The following is a 19646-nucleotide window of genomic DNA, read 5'->3' as shown; positions in this document are numbered from 1 at the left end:
TACCAGTATAAAACTAACCAATAAAATGTAAGATAATTATCCAAAGTTTTAAACTATGTTTGAAAACTTTGGGTATTAATGTAATTTACCCCTGTAAATAACGAAAATCGTAGAATTCCAAAACTTAATTTTTTTGAAACACTCTAATGTAAGTATATAACATAATTTAGAGATAAAGCTTATGTACAGGATGAAATATATGAAAGGAAGAATACCTAAGGTCACACACTAAGTTCATTGCAAAAAGTGGTTAATTTTCTTAAATGAAAAACAACTAACTACAAGATAAGACAATGGCCGATAAATTGATGTACATCCCCAAGATGAAACACAAAACTAACCCTTCAGTAGATTAAAATTATTTGTTGAAACGTTTGAACACTTAACTTACTGAGCCAAACGACCAAAATTCACTCAAGTCCCCAAAGTTCTTAAGTCAACAAATGATAAAATGTTATTTTAAAACTTTTGGGACTAGTGTAATAAACAGCCCAATGTCCCCTCTCTACTAGGTGTCTAATTTTTTTTCAGTTATGTTAAACAACAAAAGAGAATATTAAACAAATTATAGGTTTTGTTTCTAAAGAAAACCATCTAAATTAATGGAAAATGATTTTTAAAAATTTATAGAGACACCCTGTATATGTAGATATGTATGCATGTATGTATGAATACTACATGGATACTAGAGTCTATTAAGTTCAGAGACACCCTGTATATGTAGATATGTATGTATGTATGTATGAATACTACATGGCTACTAGAGTCTATTAAGTTCAGAGACACCCTGTATATGTAGATATGTATGTATGTATGAATACTACATGGCTACTAGAGTCTATTAAGTTCAGAGACACCCTGTATATGTAGATATGTATGTATGTATGTATGAATACTACATGGCTACTAGAGTCTATTAAGTTCAGAGACACCCTGTATATGTAGATATGTATGTATGTATGAATACTACATGGCTACTAGAGTCTGTTAAGTTCAGAGACACCCTGTATATGTAGATATGTATGTATGTATGAATACATGGCTACTAGAGTCTATTAAGTTCAGAGACACCCTGTATATGTAGATATGTATGTATGTATGAATACTACATGGCTACTAGAGTCTATTAAGTTCAGAGACACCCTGTATATGTAGATATGTATGTATGTATGAATACTACATGGCTACTAGAGTCTATTAAGTTCAGAGACACCCTGTATATGTAGATATGTATGTATGTATGAATACTACATGGCTACTAGAGTCTATTAAGTTCAGAGACACCCTGTATATGTAGATATGTATGTATGTATGAATACTACATGGCTACTAGAGTCTATTAAGTTCAGAGACACCCTGTATATGTAGATATGTATGTATGTATGAATACTACATGGCTACTAGAGTCTATTAAGTTCAGAGACACCCTGTATATGTAGATATGTATGTATGTATGAATACTACATGGCTACTAGAGTATATTAAGTTCAGAGGTTAATGGGTTGTGTAAATACACATGCCAACATTCATACATAGATAGACAGACATATATATGGATAGATAGATAGACATATATGTGTAGGTAGATAGATAGATGGTTTAATAAATACACAACAGAAAGGAAATTTGATATATGTATGAATATATAGATAGGCAGATAGATAAATTAACCGACGTATATTTGGATTGAAAAACAAATAAATATATAATTTGAATAATACATAGATTAATAGCTACAAAAATGAATAAATTTTTATATAGATAGAAAAGTAATAAGTTACATACATAAATATATTAGAAGATTAGACAAATAGATAAAATTTAGATACTTAAATAGATCGACAAATATATGGATAGATGAATAGATTGCTAAAAAAAATTCCTATGGTTAATTTAGAATAGAGTACATAACCAACAAAATAAAAGATAAATAGATAGATAACTAAGTTAAGTTGCCAAATACCAAAACATATAAAGAAAGATAAATCCTTATTAAATATGGGGGAAATATCAGGGAGGGGGGGGGGGACATTGGGCTGTTTATTACACTGGTTCTCAAAGTTCTTCCTTAGTGGGTAACTCAACAGTTTTGGGGACTTTTATTGATTTTTGATTGGTTGGTTTATTAAGTTGAGTGTTCAAACGTTCTACAGAATTGGTAATTGTGTAATCATTTGATATGTACATCAAATTATCGGCCATTGTCTCATACCTTTGATTCCTGGGAAAATATATAATACATTCTACCCCAATGGTGTTAGTAGAACCGGATGCTAAGTAATAAATACATCCATATCAAAAGCTCGACAAATAAGACAATAGGACAAACGAACAGTCCTATTATATAAAGTAGTAAGGTTTTTTGTTTGAAAATAAATACCTTTAAAGGCTGGGGGCGAAGCAACTAATAAAAAATATAAAGTTACAACATTCACAATATTAATTGAATTACTTTAAAAGCAAAATAATTTTAAAGCATTCCAATATTATATTGATATGATACCAGCATAATTAATCTTGTTTTACTATTTGTTTTTTTTTCAGAATATTTGTATTCCTTTACTTCGTTGGTGTGCAATAACTTTCTCTTTAAAATCTACCGCCAGGGAAGGAGTGGATATTGGACTGTAAATCATAACGATATCAAAATAAAGTTTTACCTAAACAAACATCCATACTAAAATTATTATGAAAAAAAGATTAGAACCCCCAAGCTAACAAATTGTCAAATGTTTAAACACTTTACCATTTCAGGAAAGTTAAAAGATCTCCCGTACTTTCACAAAAAAGTTCTGTTGAGCATAAATATTCCCCTGTCCATCACTTTACATTAAGTGGGAGGGGAGGAAGTTTCTCGTGTGTTTGTTTATTCCTTTTCTTTTCTAAAATGGAGAACAAAAATTGGTTCAGCGGTTAGCCCAATTTTAACAAACAAACAAAATGATTTTACTGCTTTATGCTTTGTTATTAAGATTTTGGCGATGCCAACAAATTTGTATATATGCAGAAGTAATAGCCCACCTATCTCGTCAAGGTATCTATTAATAATTGAAACACCAGAAATGAAATCTTTAGCAAGTGTCCACACAGAGAAAAGTTCCTTCTTTCAAAGTGCATGACGTGAAACATATTCAAAGCAGTACTTTTTTATATAATATGTATTAATTTGTAAAACTGCAAATGATAAATATGACCTATTTTTGTCTATTTAAAGATTCCCTTTAAACACCTCCCCCTTTTTATATAAAGATGCTAATTCCCCCCAACCCCAAGAGGATATATGTAGTAAAAAAACCCGCAGGGGGCACAATTTTCTAACACTTCTTTCTCATTTAGTCTTTAAAAAGGATTCAAAATGCATGGACATATATCTTTTTAACTCTTATTTTATACATCTTAATTGGAACTGATGATCTATTTTTATAGATAAACATATGTATTCCACCAATAAATAGTTAAAAAATTAAATGTGTTTATACATATAATAAATACTTTATTTTATAGTACATTAAAGCTTTGTTATTCCGATTTTGGTGATGCCAATAAACTTGTATTTATGCAGAAGTAATATCTCTCGTCAAGGGATCAAAGTCTATAACTGAGTACTCAATTGGTTCAGTGGTTAGAATATCTTAACTGACAAACAAGAAACCTTTCTACTTTATTTTATAGTACAAAGCTTTGTTATTAAGATTTTGGCGATGATAAAAACTTACATTTAAGCAGAAGTAATATCTCTCGTCAAGGGATCAAAGTCTATAATTGAGAACTTAATTGGTTCAGTGGTTAGAATATCTTAATTGACAAACAAGAAACCTTACTACTTTAATATAGGACAAAGCTTTGTTATTCAGATTTTTGCGATAATAAAAACTTGTATTTATGCAGAAGTAATAACCCACTTCTCGTCAAGGTATCTAGGTCTATAATTGAGAACTTAATTAGTTCAGTGGTTAGAATATCTTAAACTGTTTTTAACCTATTTTTAAAACGTATATAAAAAAAATATACTATGACACCAGTAGAATGAGACTGCAGAGCCTAAATTTGAATTAAGTCCCCAATAAACTTTTTTGGGGGGATTTAAATATTAATTTTTACTGTTGCCGTGATCATTTTGATCCGAGCTAAAGGTCTTTTTTTTATTTGGGTAAAATTCGTAGCTTTTAGAGTGTTTTGCTTCATAAATATTGTATTCTGGTATAGAGTAAAATTAGGCCTTATGATTTTACTATAAAAATTCACTAAAAAGTTAATTCTTTATAATATATCAACGAATTAACATTAACATGTTTGTGTTCTCTCACTTATTTTAAAAAAATAAAAAATGGCTGTAAAGGGTTAAATGACAACAAATGTTTATGCAATACAACAAATTTATTTTTGTCACATATACAAATGTGTTATAAAATAAGATTATTCAAACTTATCTTTTAAAATAATTTTAGAAAGTATGTATCTTTTATATGTACGGTTTTCATTCTTTTCATTTTAATTAAATAAAAAATATTTAACTACATTGGAAATAAGTCACTTTGTGAAAACACTCTTTTTTTGAATTGTAAAGAATTATATAAAACAAGACTTCTTATTGGTTAGATTTCAGAATTATTTGTTTTATTGTAAATGTTAGATTTTTTAATGAAATTAATTGTTTTGTAAAAAAAATTATTTCCAATGAACAGAGTAATGTTTTTTTTATTGTATCAATATAAAGTGAATTATATAAAAATGTTCTGTAAGCCACAATATTACCCGAAGTAAAAAAAAGCTTTTGCTTCGGTCAAAATGATTACAGCAACACTAAAAATTAATTTTTAAATCCCCCAAAAAAAGTTTACTGGGGACTTAATTCAAATTTGGGCTCTGCAGTCTGATTCCATAGGTGTCCTAGTATATTTTTGACCCCCCATTCAAAAATAGGTTAAAAACAGTTTAACTGACAAACAATAAACCTTACTACTATATTTTATAGTACAAAGCTTTGTTATTCCGATTTTGGTAGAAAGCCCAAATTGTGTCAAAAATGATCCATGTGACGTCATAAAAATGAGGGATATGAGAGGAGAAGTGGAAAAGAAAACCCCTAAAAAAGAGATAATCCATCATTTTTATGACGTCACATTGATGATTTTTGACACAATTTGTGCTTTGTCCGATTTTTGCGATGAAAAAAATTAGCATTTAAGCAGAAGTAATGACCCAGCTATCTCGTCAAGGGATCAAAGATGAAAAGTGGGTCAAAATATTGTGTGCTGTTGAAAAAGTAACAGTTTTTAAACAACAAACATTTTTCTTAGCAAATTTTCTTCAAGCTAATGGTCTTTACAAGGTAGGGGACATTATATAATGGTTCTTAAATTTTTACAATCACATTTTTTAGTTCCTTGTCTTAAGGACTTTAAAAAATCTTGATTTGCAACGTCCAAAGTTTTAAAACAACAATTTTAATGCTAATTCGTGCAATGATAACATTAATAATAAAGATCATAGTCCAAAAATTAGTCACTTTTCTAAGAACTTGTTCCAAGCCTTTCTTGAGCTCTAACCCCCAAGGCTCGAAGAATCTTTAATTTTCCTATTGCGACCAAACTGGCAATCTTTCTCTTTTTTTAAAATGGGTTTTCTTCTTTCGAGTTTAGTAAACTTTTTAAATATTAGAACCAAATTCTATTTTATTTTTTTCATTAAACATTACCCAAAAAATCAATTCATAAAAAAGTTAATCTTAAATAAATTATTAATATTATTGGGTTATTAAAAAGTGAGTTAAATTGTTGGAACACTTTGCATGTCTACTCATTTTAATTTCCTTAATTTTAACCATCTCTTTTGATATGGCCTTTCCATTTTACTACAGTAGGGGGGAGGTATGCGTGGATGTTTGTCTGTCTGTTTGTTTATCTGTGCGTTTTATAAAAAGCTGCTGGTTTACTTTGATTGTGTGGTATTCGGCAACCGTGAGCCATGCCTATGGCAACCCTGACCTGGGTTCGGGGAAGGGCCGAGGGCCCTCCCCCGAGTCCTGGGGAAGGGGTCTGCCGACCCCCTCCCTATGCCTAAAATTAATGATAGATTCTGACAGCCTTATTATGGTTAAGCTGTATTGTTAATTCCCCCACCCTTTCCAGGGATGGGGGATCATTATTGCCCAAACTGACTATTGTATATGTATTATATTGATTCTGTTTATGATTACTTATTCCTATCTGTGTATTTATTGTTTGTTGTATATAACTTTAGTAAACCTTAGACCCTGAATAAAGGAACAACTGAATAGACTCTGTTTATTATTTAGTGATTGCTAGAGAAGCGTAGCTTCTCTATAGTATAGGTGTCCACGTCTGTTTACACTGCCGTAGTCATTTGAACTCTGGTGTCTGCCATTTATCCTTTTGGATATCTTACAACTTTTGGTGACAGCTGTGTGAGATTACGGCAAACCACAAGTGTAGAGCAGACGCGCAGCTGAGGCTAAGGTACTCCCAGCAGTGAAACTGGCAAAACTGACACAAGCAACCTGAATTACCCACCCTGGATAGCAAGGTCTAACTCTGTATCCGGCAGTCGTGGAAGCGAAACCTAGCGAAAGACCACTAAGTGTGGCGGAACTTGAGCTGTGGAGAGTAGCGAAATCGGACGAGAGGCTGCGGAGAGCAGCGAAACTTGACGGAGAACCGCGAGAAGCGCCGACATCTAACGGAGAATTGAGCGCTCAAGGGCTGAAACAGGCCTGCGGACGGGCTGAAACAGGCCAAATAAGTGCAAACGGCTGAAAATAGGCCAACATTTACTGCAAGAGATAGCAGGATCCGAACCAGCAGCGCTGCAGGAAGGGACATTCCCTGCCGCCACCAGCCGGATTCGGATACACGGCGCTGCAGGATGGGACATTCCCTGCCGCCGACAGGCTGAAACAAGCCAAATAGCTGCGAGCTGCGAGCGAAAATACAAGTGTAGTGTACCAAGCAGAAGAAAAACTACGTTAACTCCAAGTATCCTGAGAGGCTACAGCGCAGCCACCCATCTAGAAAACAGATATTATATCACAGTTTAGGGATTACCACCCTAGTGTGAAAGCTGAACAATAGATTTATGAGCAAGGCTTGGTAAACAAATTTGTTGTGTATTGTGATAAAGCTAAAAATAGAACAGGCTTGGTAAGCAAATTTGTTGTGTATTGTGATAAAGCCAAAAATAGAACCTAGATGTAATATAACAATGCATTGATAAACAATCTAACCCCCCAAGCCTTCAGCACAACAGATACACCCCTTATCCCAACGAAGGGGAGGGGCCCACCATCAATTGAAACAAATACAATTGAGGTGACATAACAATAAGCTCAGGATTAAGGAAAAGGCACAATCACCTCACCACCCAGTTACTTCAAACCTACAGCACCCCCCTCCCCATAGGGGGGAACGGACGGTTTTACCCCGTCCCCTCACGCGCTCCCCCTCCTACCCACACTTGAATAAGTCCGCCCACGGTGTGGAGATAGCGACCGGGAGAACAGAGCGCCATTTACGGGTCGCGCAGCAGAGCTCGGGACGCATAAAAAATTCAACGGACGAATAAGACAAAGCGGACCAATGAGAGAGCGGATTGAGGGATAGGTGCGCGTTTTACCTGTGTGCGCAAATCTGACGGCGCGTAGGCGCGTTGCAAGGAAAGGATATTTCACGCACACACACACACACAGGAGCGGAGCTACTCCATAGCATCCAACAGAGATATTTTTAGAAAAAAAAGACTTGCAAGCTCCTCCCTCCTATCTATAGTGTGATAAGGAAAACCAAATCAGTTCCTGACAGCAGTTCAGACCCTCAACAACTATCTACACCTACCAGCCTACTCTACAACTCAGAAACTAGTGACAAGTACTCTAGGTACACCTAATTTAAATCTTTGTAGTTAAACTACCAACCTAGTGATAAACAGTGTTGGCTGCTAGGCTAGAAAGCCTCAAGTGTAAACCACTTATAGTATTGACTTAAAACTTCGTGTCCCGCCGCTGACCCTCTGACCCGATGGAGCAGCCACAAGCGCAAGGAGGCGACCAGCTCCAAGGATGGCTCCAGGATGATCCCCAGCCGGCTCCAGCTGAGTACCGCAAGCTGATGCTGAGTAACCTGCCGGAGTATCGAGGACCGCCCAAGCAATCCTGGAATTCCCACATCCGGAGACTCGAAATGTCATGGGCGGCTTACCGTGTGCCCCCCCATGACACACTAAATCGCCGCAACGCCCTTTTACTATCCCTGGCGGGGCAAGCGGCGGAGATGGCCTCTCATCTGTTTGGCGAGGCAGGCCAAGCCTTGACTTACGAACAAGTCAAGGCCGAGTGTGAAATGTTATTTCGTCCAGCCTATGAATCTCAGACCCTGAAGCAAGCCTTCAGAGATTATAGGCAACACTCGACAGAACCTATACAAGCATACATATCCACAAAGTGTGCATTGTATAGGGAGGCCTATAGCCACGAGGACCTTGAATTATTGATAGATGAATTAAATCGTGGCATTCGTAACGCTAATGTGAAACGTGAAATGATGGGTCATGAGATCGCCTCGGTACCTGAGTACACGAGGCGAGCCATGTTTACCGTCACCATGATCACCAAGCAGCTGAAGGAGGGTGTGTGCCTAGTGGACGCCACCGACGGGCTCACAGGATCAGCCAGCGTCCAGTTGCCCCAATATGATGAGTCGGAGCCAATGGAGATTGGCGCCTTGGCTCCGGGTCTCCACCAGATGGGGAAGGTCGCCCCAGATGACAAGATTCCAGGCCGCTGCTATCGCTGCCATGGGAAAGGCCACCGAGTCCGAGATTGTCCTACGCCTATGGAGGTCAGCCTAGAAGAGAGACGCACCCAGCCACGCCGTGACCGTCCTGCCAAATGTGACCGTTGCCACTACGCAGGCCATACGGCGGCCGAGTGCAAGGCTGACTGGGACCAGGTAGCCGGCCGGAGACGCGTCGCTGACAAGGGCGCCCCCTCAGGAAAGCCCAGCAGAGTAGCCAACATGGAAGGGAGCGCGCCCCCAGCAACACTCCAGCAAGCAGCCGCCCCCAACGCAGCGGGCCGAGCCGAAGGAATGCCGCAGTTTGGAACCATCCCAGCTAGGATCAACGTGCTGGGAGGAGCGGCTGAACCCAACCGGGTTGGCCTGGGCTTTAGCCTCAACCACTTGGGACCGGAGTTCGTGCAGCCCACCAACATTGCAGAGCCAGAAGTCCTGAGGCCTCAACCCTTCAGCCTCAACATGATGGGGCCTGCCAGACCGAGCCTACCCAGCAAGAGTGGAGGGGCGCTACCCAGCGCCACTGAGACGGTGTACGGGGAGGCCCTGGCGGCCGCTGAGCGAGAGAGGCAAGAGGCGCTAGCCAGCGCATCGGAGTCGATGTATGGGGTGCCATCCGGCGCCGCCACCTGGGAAGGACGAGAGGTGCGCCCCCGCACCCCCAAGCTGATGTTTGGGGCGGCAACCGCCGCCGCCACCTGCGATGACTGGGGGGTGCTATCCAGCGCCCCCACCATGGTGCCTGGGGCGACAACCGTCGCCGCCACCAAGATACCTGGATCCTGGAACGAGCCAGCAGCCCCAGAGGATGGGGTGACATCCGTCACCCCCAGTCAGCCAGCGCCACCAGCCAGCAGGGAGGGTCCAGCTATCCAGCAGCCAGCGCCACCAGCCCGCAGGGAGAGCCCAACCATACACCATCCAGCGCCCCCTGCCAGCCGAGGGAACCCAGCTGCCCACCATTCCCAACTGAGCCAGGATAAGTTAAATTTGACAAATGTATTGTATCCAAAGTATTGTAACCCTCCAGCCTTGCCTGTGCCTCCCGCACCAGAGGCTGGGGAGATTGAAATTTGGGGTTATAAGGACTTGCCTGTGCCACATGCACCTGAGTTCCTAGGGCAGGGGAGGGATGTAATACAGGGCGAGCCTGTGCCACACGCACTCCAGCCCCATGCCACTGGGCATGCCATGGACAAGGGAAGGGACCCCTTGGGGCTAGGGGAGCCGACACCCAGGCAGGCGCCAGTCGCCTGTCAGTCTGTCATTGGGGAGGGTATCGGGATGCCCCGGGCACCCAAAGATAATGCTCAATGGAAATTTATATCTAGCCAGGAGCAGCCTAGCAGTGTCCAGCCCCAAGAAGCAGCCGTAGCCCGAGCCGAGGATCCCCAGATGCGTGCGCGAGGTCGATGGCTGTCTGGTAGATTCTCACACTGGTGGATGGTTCTGTGGGGGCTACTGCTCGCAGCCGTGTGGCCTACAACTAGCTACGTCCTGGTAGGGTGGGACTGTGCCAACCCCACCCATGTCACAGCCTACAACAAGGAGAAGATGTGTAGCACGGAGCCGCTACACCAGGAGGTGCCCTTGGGCCATGAGGTACATGTCCTGCAGCAAGTCAAGATTAGGGAAACAACGGGATATAGCTGTCAACTCACCGTGTCCCAGTGGACATTTAGGTGTGGAGTATGGGGCCACCTCAAGGTGACCTCGGTCCCCACCCTCATGCGGCCAACCAAGATTGATCCAGAAACGTGCCGAGACCTGGCCAGGAACCGAGTCTACACTCTGCCAGGCAAGACCCAGCCACTGACGTTTCAGCTGAACCATCCCCTGTTCTTCACCCTCGATATGGTGGGCGCCTTGGTCAACAGCCCCGAGGGGGTGGGTTGTAAAGGGGAGGACCTCCATTTCGAGGGCCAGCTGTACCGCAATGAATTAGTGCTCCAGGAGCGACGGCTGCTGGTCAAGGAAGAGACCTATGTAGTCGAGAATGGACGGGTGGAGTCCCAGTCTGACCACCTGACCCTAGAGTGTCCCCATTCTGAGCTGTCCTGTATCACTGGGGAGGCCACCTACGTGTGGGACCACCTGGGGAGAGATTGCCCCTTGAGGCTGATCCGCAGCCTCCAGCCTAGCCTGGTGATGGATGCGTTTCTGGTTGACCATCAAGCCCAATTCTTCATCAACATGACTACCCCCACCTCAATAGTGAACTGCGACTTTGAGGCCCATGCCACCAACCACCCAGCATTGTTCGTGGCAGCCGACCCGGCCGCGGCAGCGCTGCCCAGAGTATCGGCCAGGGACGTGGATGTCCCCCTGCAGGCCCAGATACATGCAGGTTACATCGGATTTACCCTGGAAACTCGAATGAGAAGCACCGCAGCAGAAGAAGTAGCGGCCAATTGCTGGAAGCTCCAGCAACTAGACCCGGCCCATCCGGTGCGTGTCCAGGGGAGCACGTTCTCTGTGCTGAGGGGAGATGTATTGCTCCAGCTTACCTGCCAACGCAATAAATATGTTGTCAGGGAGAGCAATGAATGTTGGGACAAGGTGCCGGTGGAGCCCACAGGATTTGTAGATGCCGTGACAAAGGTGTATAGCGGCCACGCCACCAAAATTCCCTGCTCCTCCACCTACCCCCTAACTGTACACGCTGAGGAAGGCTGGATAGAGCTAACCCCCGCACCTAAGAAGAGGCCACCCCCGCTGGATACACCCAAGCAGCTGCTGACGGAGCCCTTGGATGACTTTAGTTCGGGAGGCTTGTATTCGCAGGCTGAGCTGAACGACTGGCAGCAGCTGCTAGCGTTCCCAGCGTATAAGGCCGCCATGCTGACCGGCCTGTCGTATGGCTCATGCGTTCAGCAAGGTAGCTGTTCAGCCACCGGAGACCATGGGATCGTGTCCTACGATATTGACCGACTGGCGGAGGAAGGAGAAGCAACCCTGGATGTCTGGGCTGGGTTCAGACAGGCTATTCACGAGTGGGGAGATGGCGCAGCCATACTGTGTTTGCTGTTGTTGATCCTCAAGCTGCTGGGAGACTTAACCATCATTTCCCTGGCAGCCGCACAAGGAGGTGTACGGGCCGCCATGAACGCGATGTCACAAGTGTTCCTGTACCACCCAACCTTGTATCGGAAGGCCTTGGCCAGAGCCAGGCTCACCCATGCCAAGTCCCGGGACTTTTCAGTAGACTGGGATGCCATTCCTATCGGCCGGGAAGCAGCCGAGGAAATGGTATCCATGCAATCAGCCGATAGTGGGAATGACCGCCCAGGCAGGCCTGGGCCACACTCTGGAAAGCCCCGCGGCCCCTCGGGAGGCCAGGCTGTCGCTCAGACGGTCAACCTGGTAGCCAGTGCCCCAGCCGCTGCCAACAACAACCAGAATGCCCCGCTACTGACCGGCCCCGCAGCGGCTGTGCCCCACGCCAACCTGACACCTGCTGGCGCCGAGCTACGTGTCCAACAAAAGCCAGCCTCTACCTTCTATCCCACGTTGGGAGCCCATCAGCCCTGAAAATCACCACTAGGATTCCATTGAATCATTATCGCTTGTATATAAATTAGCCCTAAGGAGCGGGCCGAAGGCCTCAACCACTGTCGGAAGTCTGGCAGGGAAACCCCCTCCCAGCCTTCCGAGGGGAGAGTTGTGGTATTCGGCAACCGTGAGCCATGCCTATGGCAACCCTGACCTGGGTTCGGGGAAGGGCCGAGGGCCCTCCCCCGAGTCCTGGGGAAGGGGTCTGCCGACCCCCTCCCTATGCCTAAAATTAATGATAGATTCTGACAGCCTTATTATGGTTAAGCTGTATTGTTAATTCCCCCCACCCTTTCCAGGGATGGGGGATCATTATTGCCCAAACTGACTATTGTATATGTATTATATTGATTCTGTTTATGATTACTTATTCCTATCTGTGTATTTATTGTTTGTTGTATATAACTTTAGTAAACCTTAGACCCTGAATAAAGGAACAACTGAATAGACTCTGTTTATTATTTAGTGATTGCTAGAGAAGCGTAGCTTCTCTATAGTATAGGTGTCCACGTCTGTTCACACTGCCGTAGTCATTTGAACTCTGGTGTCTGCCATTTATCCTAGGCGGATACCACAATTGCATGGCTTAATCTAAAAGGTTTATGAATCAAAGGATTTTCCATTTTAGGGAAACTTTACTTAGCTGCCATGGTAATTTCAAGGAATGTATCTACCCCCTGCCTCCCCATTAGATAGTAGGTCCTAATTTCAGTCACAAGTATCTCAACTAGTAGCCAAATGTATCTTATCTAATATTTTTGTACAGCTTTATAGCTATATGACAGTTTGGAACAAATTTAATTATGGAATAGCTGCATTCTTATAGAAGAAGTTTAAACAATCTATCTCTATTAGCAGCTAAGTAAATAACTATAGTATTACTGAATATAAGAAAGTGAAGGCTATACGAAGCTTCACAAAAGTGAGTCTTATGTCCTATCAGAAGACAGTTTTCTTTATAGACGGACAGACAAAGTTATACATAGAGTTATGGATACTTTTATATTATCTTAAAGACAGCTTTTAGGGAAAATAAATGTCTAATACGATGTTATACATAATTTTTAGTATGGCTGAGAACTTTTTCTATAATCCAGCGTACATATATTAGTCAGGTTCGAAGCCATGCTAAAAATATATATGATAATTTAGCTAACCTGAAACGGTTCGGTAGGTAGGTATTCTAGATGCAGTGCGTGTCTCATTCTAAAATATAATTATCTATTAAGGTAGGTAGGTATTTCAGATGCAGTGCGTGTCTCATTCTAAAATATAATTATCTATTAAGGTAGGTAGGTATTCTAGATGCAGTGCGTGTCTCATTCTAAAATATAATTATCTATTAAGGTAGGTAGGTATTTCAGATGCAGTGCCTGTCTCATTTTAATATATAATTATCTATTAAATTATCTATTAAGGTAGGTAGGTATTCCAGGTGCAGTGCCTGTCTCATTCAAAAATATAATTATCTATTAAATTATCTATTAAGGTAGGTAGGTATTCTAGATGCAGTGCTTGTCTCATTCTAGAATATAATTATCTATTAAATTATCTATTAAGGCAGGTAGGTATTCTAGATGCAGTGCGTGTCTTATTCTAAAATATAATTATCTATTAAGGTAGGTAGGTATTCCAGGTGCAGTGCGTGTCTCATTCTAAAATATAATTATCTATTAAGGTAGGTAGGTATTCCAGATGGAGTGTGTGTCTCATTCTAAAATATAATTATCTATTAAGGTAGGTAGGTATTCCAGATGGAGTGCGTGTCTCATTCTAAAATATAATTATCTATTAGGGTAGGTAGGTATTCCAGATGGAGTGCATGTCTCATTCTAAAATATAATTATCTATTAAGGAGGTAGGTATTCCAGGTGCAGTGCGTGTCTCATTCTAAAATATAATTATCTATTAAGGTATATAGGTATTCTAGATGAACCGGTTCTAATCCAGCGGATATTTATAGGTTTCAAAGCCGTTATGGAATATAGGACTATTAAATAAAATGAATAGTTTCTACTAAAAATAGATTTATAATGGAATTAAATTGTTCAAATAGATATATTTTTTACAACATTCTTTTTATCAAATGTTTAGAAGGAAAAAGATTTGTATGCTAAAAAAAAAGTGTTAGTTTGTTAGGTAAGATCTTGGAAACAGCATGATCGAAAGGCTGTAAAGTGGATGAATTAATCTGCATCCAAAGCTTTTAATCTAATACATGGGCAATTACATGGTCTGTGCGCCTGTCATTTCATCTGTATTCTGTCTCTCTTTTCTCCCTCACTTTTTATATATCTTTTTACGTCTATCGCCCTCTCTCTCTATATATATATATCCATAGAAACAGTGTTTCGCCCTATTAGGGTTCATCAGTATGGCTCAATTCATCAGAGTTAATTTTGCACGTGGCGGAGCTTGAACCGGGAACCCTTAGATTACCAGGCTAACACACTACCCATTGCGCCATTACCCCATGACGAGTAAGGAATAAAATTTTGACCAGAGAGCTCAGCCAACTTATGATTAGTTGGGGGACTAATATATATATCTATCTATCTCTCTCTCTCTCTCTCTCTCTCTCTCTCTCTCTCTCTCTCTCTCTCTCTCATTATGTATGCAGCTATTTTAAAACTATCATTTGAAACAGCTATGTTGTTATTGGTTGTAACCGATTTTTTTTCTGTTTATTTACCCCTATCCTAGTGTACAATGTAATGTTATGAAAATTGAAGTGTATTTTTGACAATGATTTATCAATCCAACAATTTTGTACGAAGGATTAGGGAGTTTTATAACAGAGGTGTCAACTTTTTTACGTCCGTAAGTAAAGACATAAAAATAAATTTTTTCAGTTTTTTTCGGTGCATGAAATTTTGTATGGTGGGGGTTAATCTTATATATTTCCAAAAAACCTTCTGAAGGTAGTCCACCCTTGCCCCCCTCACTTGGACTTCCCTGCAGACATTGTATCTCTGCTGCAAGAGTGTATTCTTTGTTTGTTATTAGTCTGCCTAGATACTGTAATTAGTCATAAAAATTTAGAAAGAGTAGAGTTTGATAAAACAAATAAATTAATAAGACTAATGGGATGGGGAAATTAAAAAGCAGATATAATCAAAAAAAAGTCTTAAAGGTTCCTTTTTATGGAATTATATTACTCGTTTATCACATGGTTATTTGTTTTCTAAAACAGGAATAAATTATAAATGGACAAAAATAAAATAACTAGACAAAAATCCGTAAATTAAAAGTACGGAAATCCTTGAAAAAAAAGTTGACACCCTTGTGTTCTCACCTGAGATGCTTGAGAGAGTTTCCAATTTCTTTAAAAGATTTCTCCGCAATATCCTGGATACGGTTCCCGCTCAAATCTGGACACAAAAACAACCGTTTAGGTTAATTCACAAACATAGAATTTGGGTCACTTTCATCGTATTTGCAACCTCCCCTTGGGTCTTACATATACCCCCTATAATTTCAAAGACATACAATTTATCTGAATTTTATTTCTTATTTATTCTAACAAAATTTTGGTTTCAGTTGTATTAATAGGATCTTATTTGTTTAATGTTGTAAAAACTACAATAGAATTTATAATTTTAGTTACTTACAATCGAACACAGTAATAGTGTCTGACTGATTATGACGTAACAAAAAAAAATTAGCCAATGAGAGGCCGTTATTGACCAATGGTAAAATTTATAGTGGCCTCTCATTGGCTAATTTTTTTGTTACGTCATAATCAGTCAGACACTATTACTGTGTTCCTTACAATCAAATGGGAAAATCTTTTAATTAAAATTAGGATAATTGTTTTACATCAAAATAGTTTTTAATTGAGGCACTGACCGTTTGATACGATCACAGAGCCGGTTTTTCCTATGCTTAACCCAAGCGTTGAACCATTCCCTGCGGGGAATGTACTTGCGGTGCCCTAACCCTACGAGGCTACCAGTATCCAATATAACCTTATCAATCCGTATAAATAAACAAAGGCAAAATTCCCTCTCCCCTCTATTATTTGAATTTATTTTATAATAATAGGGGTGGGGAAGGGGGGGGGTTGACTCACTCAAAGTTACGTGTGGTTTGGATTACTTCATCCTCTTTTTTTTGTATTTTAAAAATGGGGGATGGGCATTTTCTATTTTATGTGTGGGGGGAGGGGAGATTTTAGTTGTTACCGAGATCTTAAACTTCGCAGACAAACATCGTACTATTTTGTGTAATAGATTATAATTTTACCTAGATATGAAATACTTGGTACATGGTAGAAAGAATTGCTGGTGATATATTTTATCTCAGATCCAACTAAAAAAATAGATCATATTAATTTCATAATATCATTCAGTGGAGTGATTCACCAGTGAACAAGGGGAGGGAAGGCATTAATATTTTAAACTTTAAGGGGGATGTTGGCACCCTCCTACCGTATGTCACTGATGTAATATCAAGTACAGAAATCGTAAATCAAGGCATAACAGAATTTTTACATTGACATGATAGAAAGCGAAAGGTTTGAATATAATATAACTTATTAGAAAAAGTTATAATCAAAACAATGTATAAATATTAAAATGCTCTACTTATAAAAATAATAGGGAAACAGCTTGAAGTGCCTATCCTTATACTAAAGTAACAGGATGTCTGTGTGTTTGTGTGTTTGTACCGAAGGATCTCGCTTACCGCTAAACCGATCGGATTCTCCTTAACAGGGTAGCTTCTCATAAGTCCCGGGAAGGTTTATAACTATTTTGGGGGAGGGTACCACCACCCTATCAGGAGAAATCGCCCCTAGAAAAAAATTACCCTTCCCGAAAAAGAGACTTGAACGAAACATAAACCAATTTCTGTAATTCGATATTTTAAATAAAAAAACATTCAAAGTGCCACTAGAGGCCTCTAGGGGCGTAGCCGCGAGTTAAAAATAAAGTCACACAATACAAGTGACCAATGATAGGCAAGTATGTATATATATTTACCATTGGTCAGTGTATAATGGCCTATCAATGGTCATTTGAATTGTATGACGTCCTTTTTAAAGGAAATATAGGCTGCTTCAATGATAGTTCCCTTAAAAATTTAAATTACCTAGATTTAAAATTTCCAGGCCTGGAGGATAATTTTCAAATAGGTCCAAGGTCAGACTGCCGTACGGACTTATTGAAGGCATAGATAATCTTCGTAGATTTCTAAAAATAAATAATCATTATTAGGACTAAAACTATTAGTTTTTAAAATTGTTTTTATTATACTATAATTCTTTATTAGCGCGGCTATCCTATAATTTGTTTGTTTGTTCGTTTGTCTGTCTGTTAGTAGAAAATGTGATTTTCTCTGATACTGTTTCAGAAGAAAGACTGTCAATTCTTTAATGACTCAGTTGAAAAGACGTGTATGCATGTATCTATTATTAGGGTTTTATGATTTATTTTTTATTTTTAAACATCATAAATCATATCCTTATCTCTCTTTTTTTATTTCCCCCTCTGTTGTGTCATGTTCACTGAACATCAGATATATAACCCACTTTGTTAAATTATGATTTTTCTATACTTAACTACTTATGGATGTTATTTATCCTTATACTAAAGTAACATGATGTTTGTGTGTCTGTGTGTTTGTTTGTACCGATGGATCTCGCTAACCGCTGAACCGATTGGGTTCTCCTTAACAGGGTAGCTTAGCATAGGTCCCGGGAAGGTTTATAACTATTTTGGGGGAGGGTACTACCACCCTCCCAAGAGAAATAATAATAAATCGAAATTTTTATTTTAAGTATAGAGACTCCTACGTAACATATCGTAGAAACTTGAGCGCAACAAAAAACCAAACATTTAAAGTGCCACTAGAGGCTTCTAGGGGCGTAGCCGCTAGTTTCATATAAAAAAAAAGACAAAAAAAGGATCAATTATACAATTAAACCAACGTAATGCCTTTCAGATACTGGTATAATACAAGCTTCGCTTTTAATTATAAAACTCACCTTAGCATTCCGATCTCCTCTCTATGTATATATCTCATATGTGGTCCTTCTATAAAAAAAAGTTAGATTTTTAATTAGAAAGGATATTCAATACAATGATATATTGACAGGGTAAAATTTGTCGTCAATTTATTTGCTAATATGGACCCCATTTATTGGTCAATTCGTTCATGCAGGGGATGGGAGAAAAGATGGGATATCGTTATTTTAGCCAGATGGGAATATTACTTAATTAGAGTACATAAAAATCTGGTAAAATGTGGAAGAAATAAAATCTAGAAAGTAATTGTATATAGTTTTAAATCCCAAGATTTTTTTTATCAAATGCTTTATTAAGTTCAAACTGACATTTATTAATTTTAACTAATACAGAAAATAAAAGAATTTAATTCTAATGGCTTATGCGCTTCTATTGTATAACTCTGTAAGTTTGTTGTTTTATTTGCTGATCAAGCTCACAAAACAGAATACAGATTAAGTTTAAGATAATTTAAGGATTACGTATGACAAAAGAACATAATATAATATGTCAAACCATTTTTATATTTAAAAGAATCATGATTAGTTGAAAATACTTTGTAATATATTTTTTTTATAAAAATCCGCATTCCTAATCGCATATCAAGAATTGAAAATCTTGAATCACTAATAAATCAAATCAATAAATTTCCATTACTTTTAAGTTTAATAGTATAGCAACATTAGTATTTGTTGGGTTAAGAGATAATAAATTTTTATGCCGTCTGGACCACACAGCATCATACTAAACACTTTAAAAATGATAACTACTGCTGCATTTTTTTAGACATGTGAAATCAATAGTTAAAGTAGGGAATGCCCTGCCAAAACACGTCGCAACTCATTACCATTTACAGTTAGGACATGCTGACAAAGGTTGTGCAATCAAAAGGTTGATTGTCTTTTTTAGAATAACTCAATACACACTGGGTGAAAGGACACTTTTTACCGCGATTATAGGATGTAGAGCATGTTTCAAGATGAGTGAAGAGGGCTATAACCAGAAGCGACACCTCGAACATGAGAGGTAATAAATACATAAAAGTTATTTGTAATAACATTTTATCATATTTTGACTACAAAAGATTGGCATTATAGACAAACAAACAAACGTACAAATAATGCTAGAGTAGGTGGACTGTTGAAATTTATTGAAATTAGTTCCTGAGAGTATAGTTGGGGGAGATTGCCAGCACATTATTAGTCAAATCAATCTTCCGCAAAGTGTCAAAGCTCTAAAATAGATAAGTATATTTATAGATGGATAAAAACAAAATAGATAA

General features: G+C 39.3%; 2 protein-coding genes across 2 annotated transcripts in view; one reads left to right on the top strand and one right to left on the bottom strand.

Annotated features, from left to right (window-relative positions):
- The window catches only part of RpL6 (ribosomal protein L6), a 208346-nt gene that overhangs the window by 84149 nt on the left and 104551 nt on the right, over positions 1-19646 (top strand). The gene's annotated exons all lie outside the window — the stretch shown is intronic.
- The window catches only part of LOC145330363 (chaoptin-like), a 59066-nt gene that overhangs the window by 3300 nt on the left and 36120 nt on the right, over positions 1-19646 (bottom strand). Inside the window, exons 18-24 of the mRNA XM_080175000.1 lie at positions 19530-19598; positions 18881-18992; positions 18346-18394; positions 17451-17551; positions 16605-16670; positions 15655-15730; positions 13517-13565 (exon numbers count right to left, since the gene is read on the bottom strand). Of these exons, the coding sequence (XP_080031126.1) occupies positions 13517-13565; positions 15655-15730; positions 16605-16670; positions 17451-17551; positions 18346-18394; positions 18881-18992; positions 19530-19598 (522 nt within the window). The remainder of the gene's footprint in view (positions 1-13516; positions 13566-15654; positions 15731-16604; positions 16671-17450; positions 17552-18345; positions 18395-18880; positions 18993-19529; positions 19599-19646) is intronic.

The sequence above is a fragment of the Acartia tonsa genome, chromosome 10 (genome assembly GCF_053477335.1).
Source record: "Acartia tonsa isolate MP-2025a chromosome 10, ASM5347733v1, whole genome shotgun sequence".
In the NCBI taxonomy this organism is placed as follows: domain Eukaryota; kingdom Metazoa; phylum Arthropoda; class Copepoda; order Calanoida; family Acartiidae; genus Acartia; species Acartia tonsa.
This window is presented reverse-complemented; position numbering and strand designations above follow the sequence as displayed.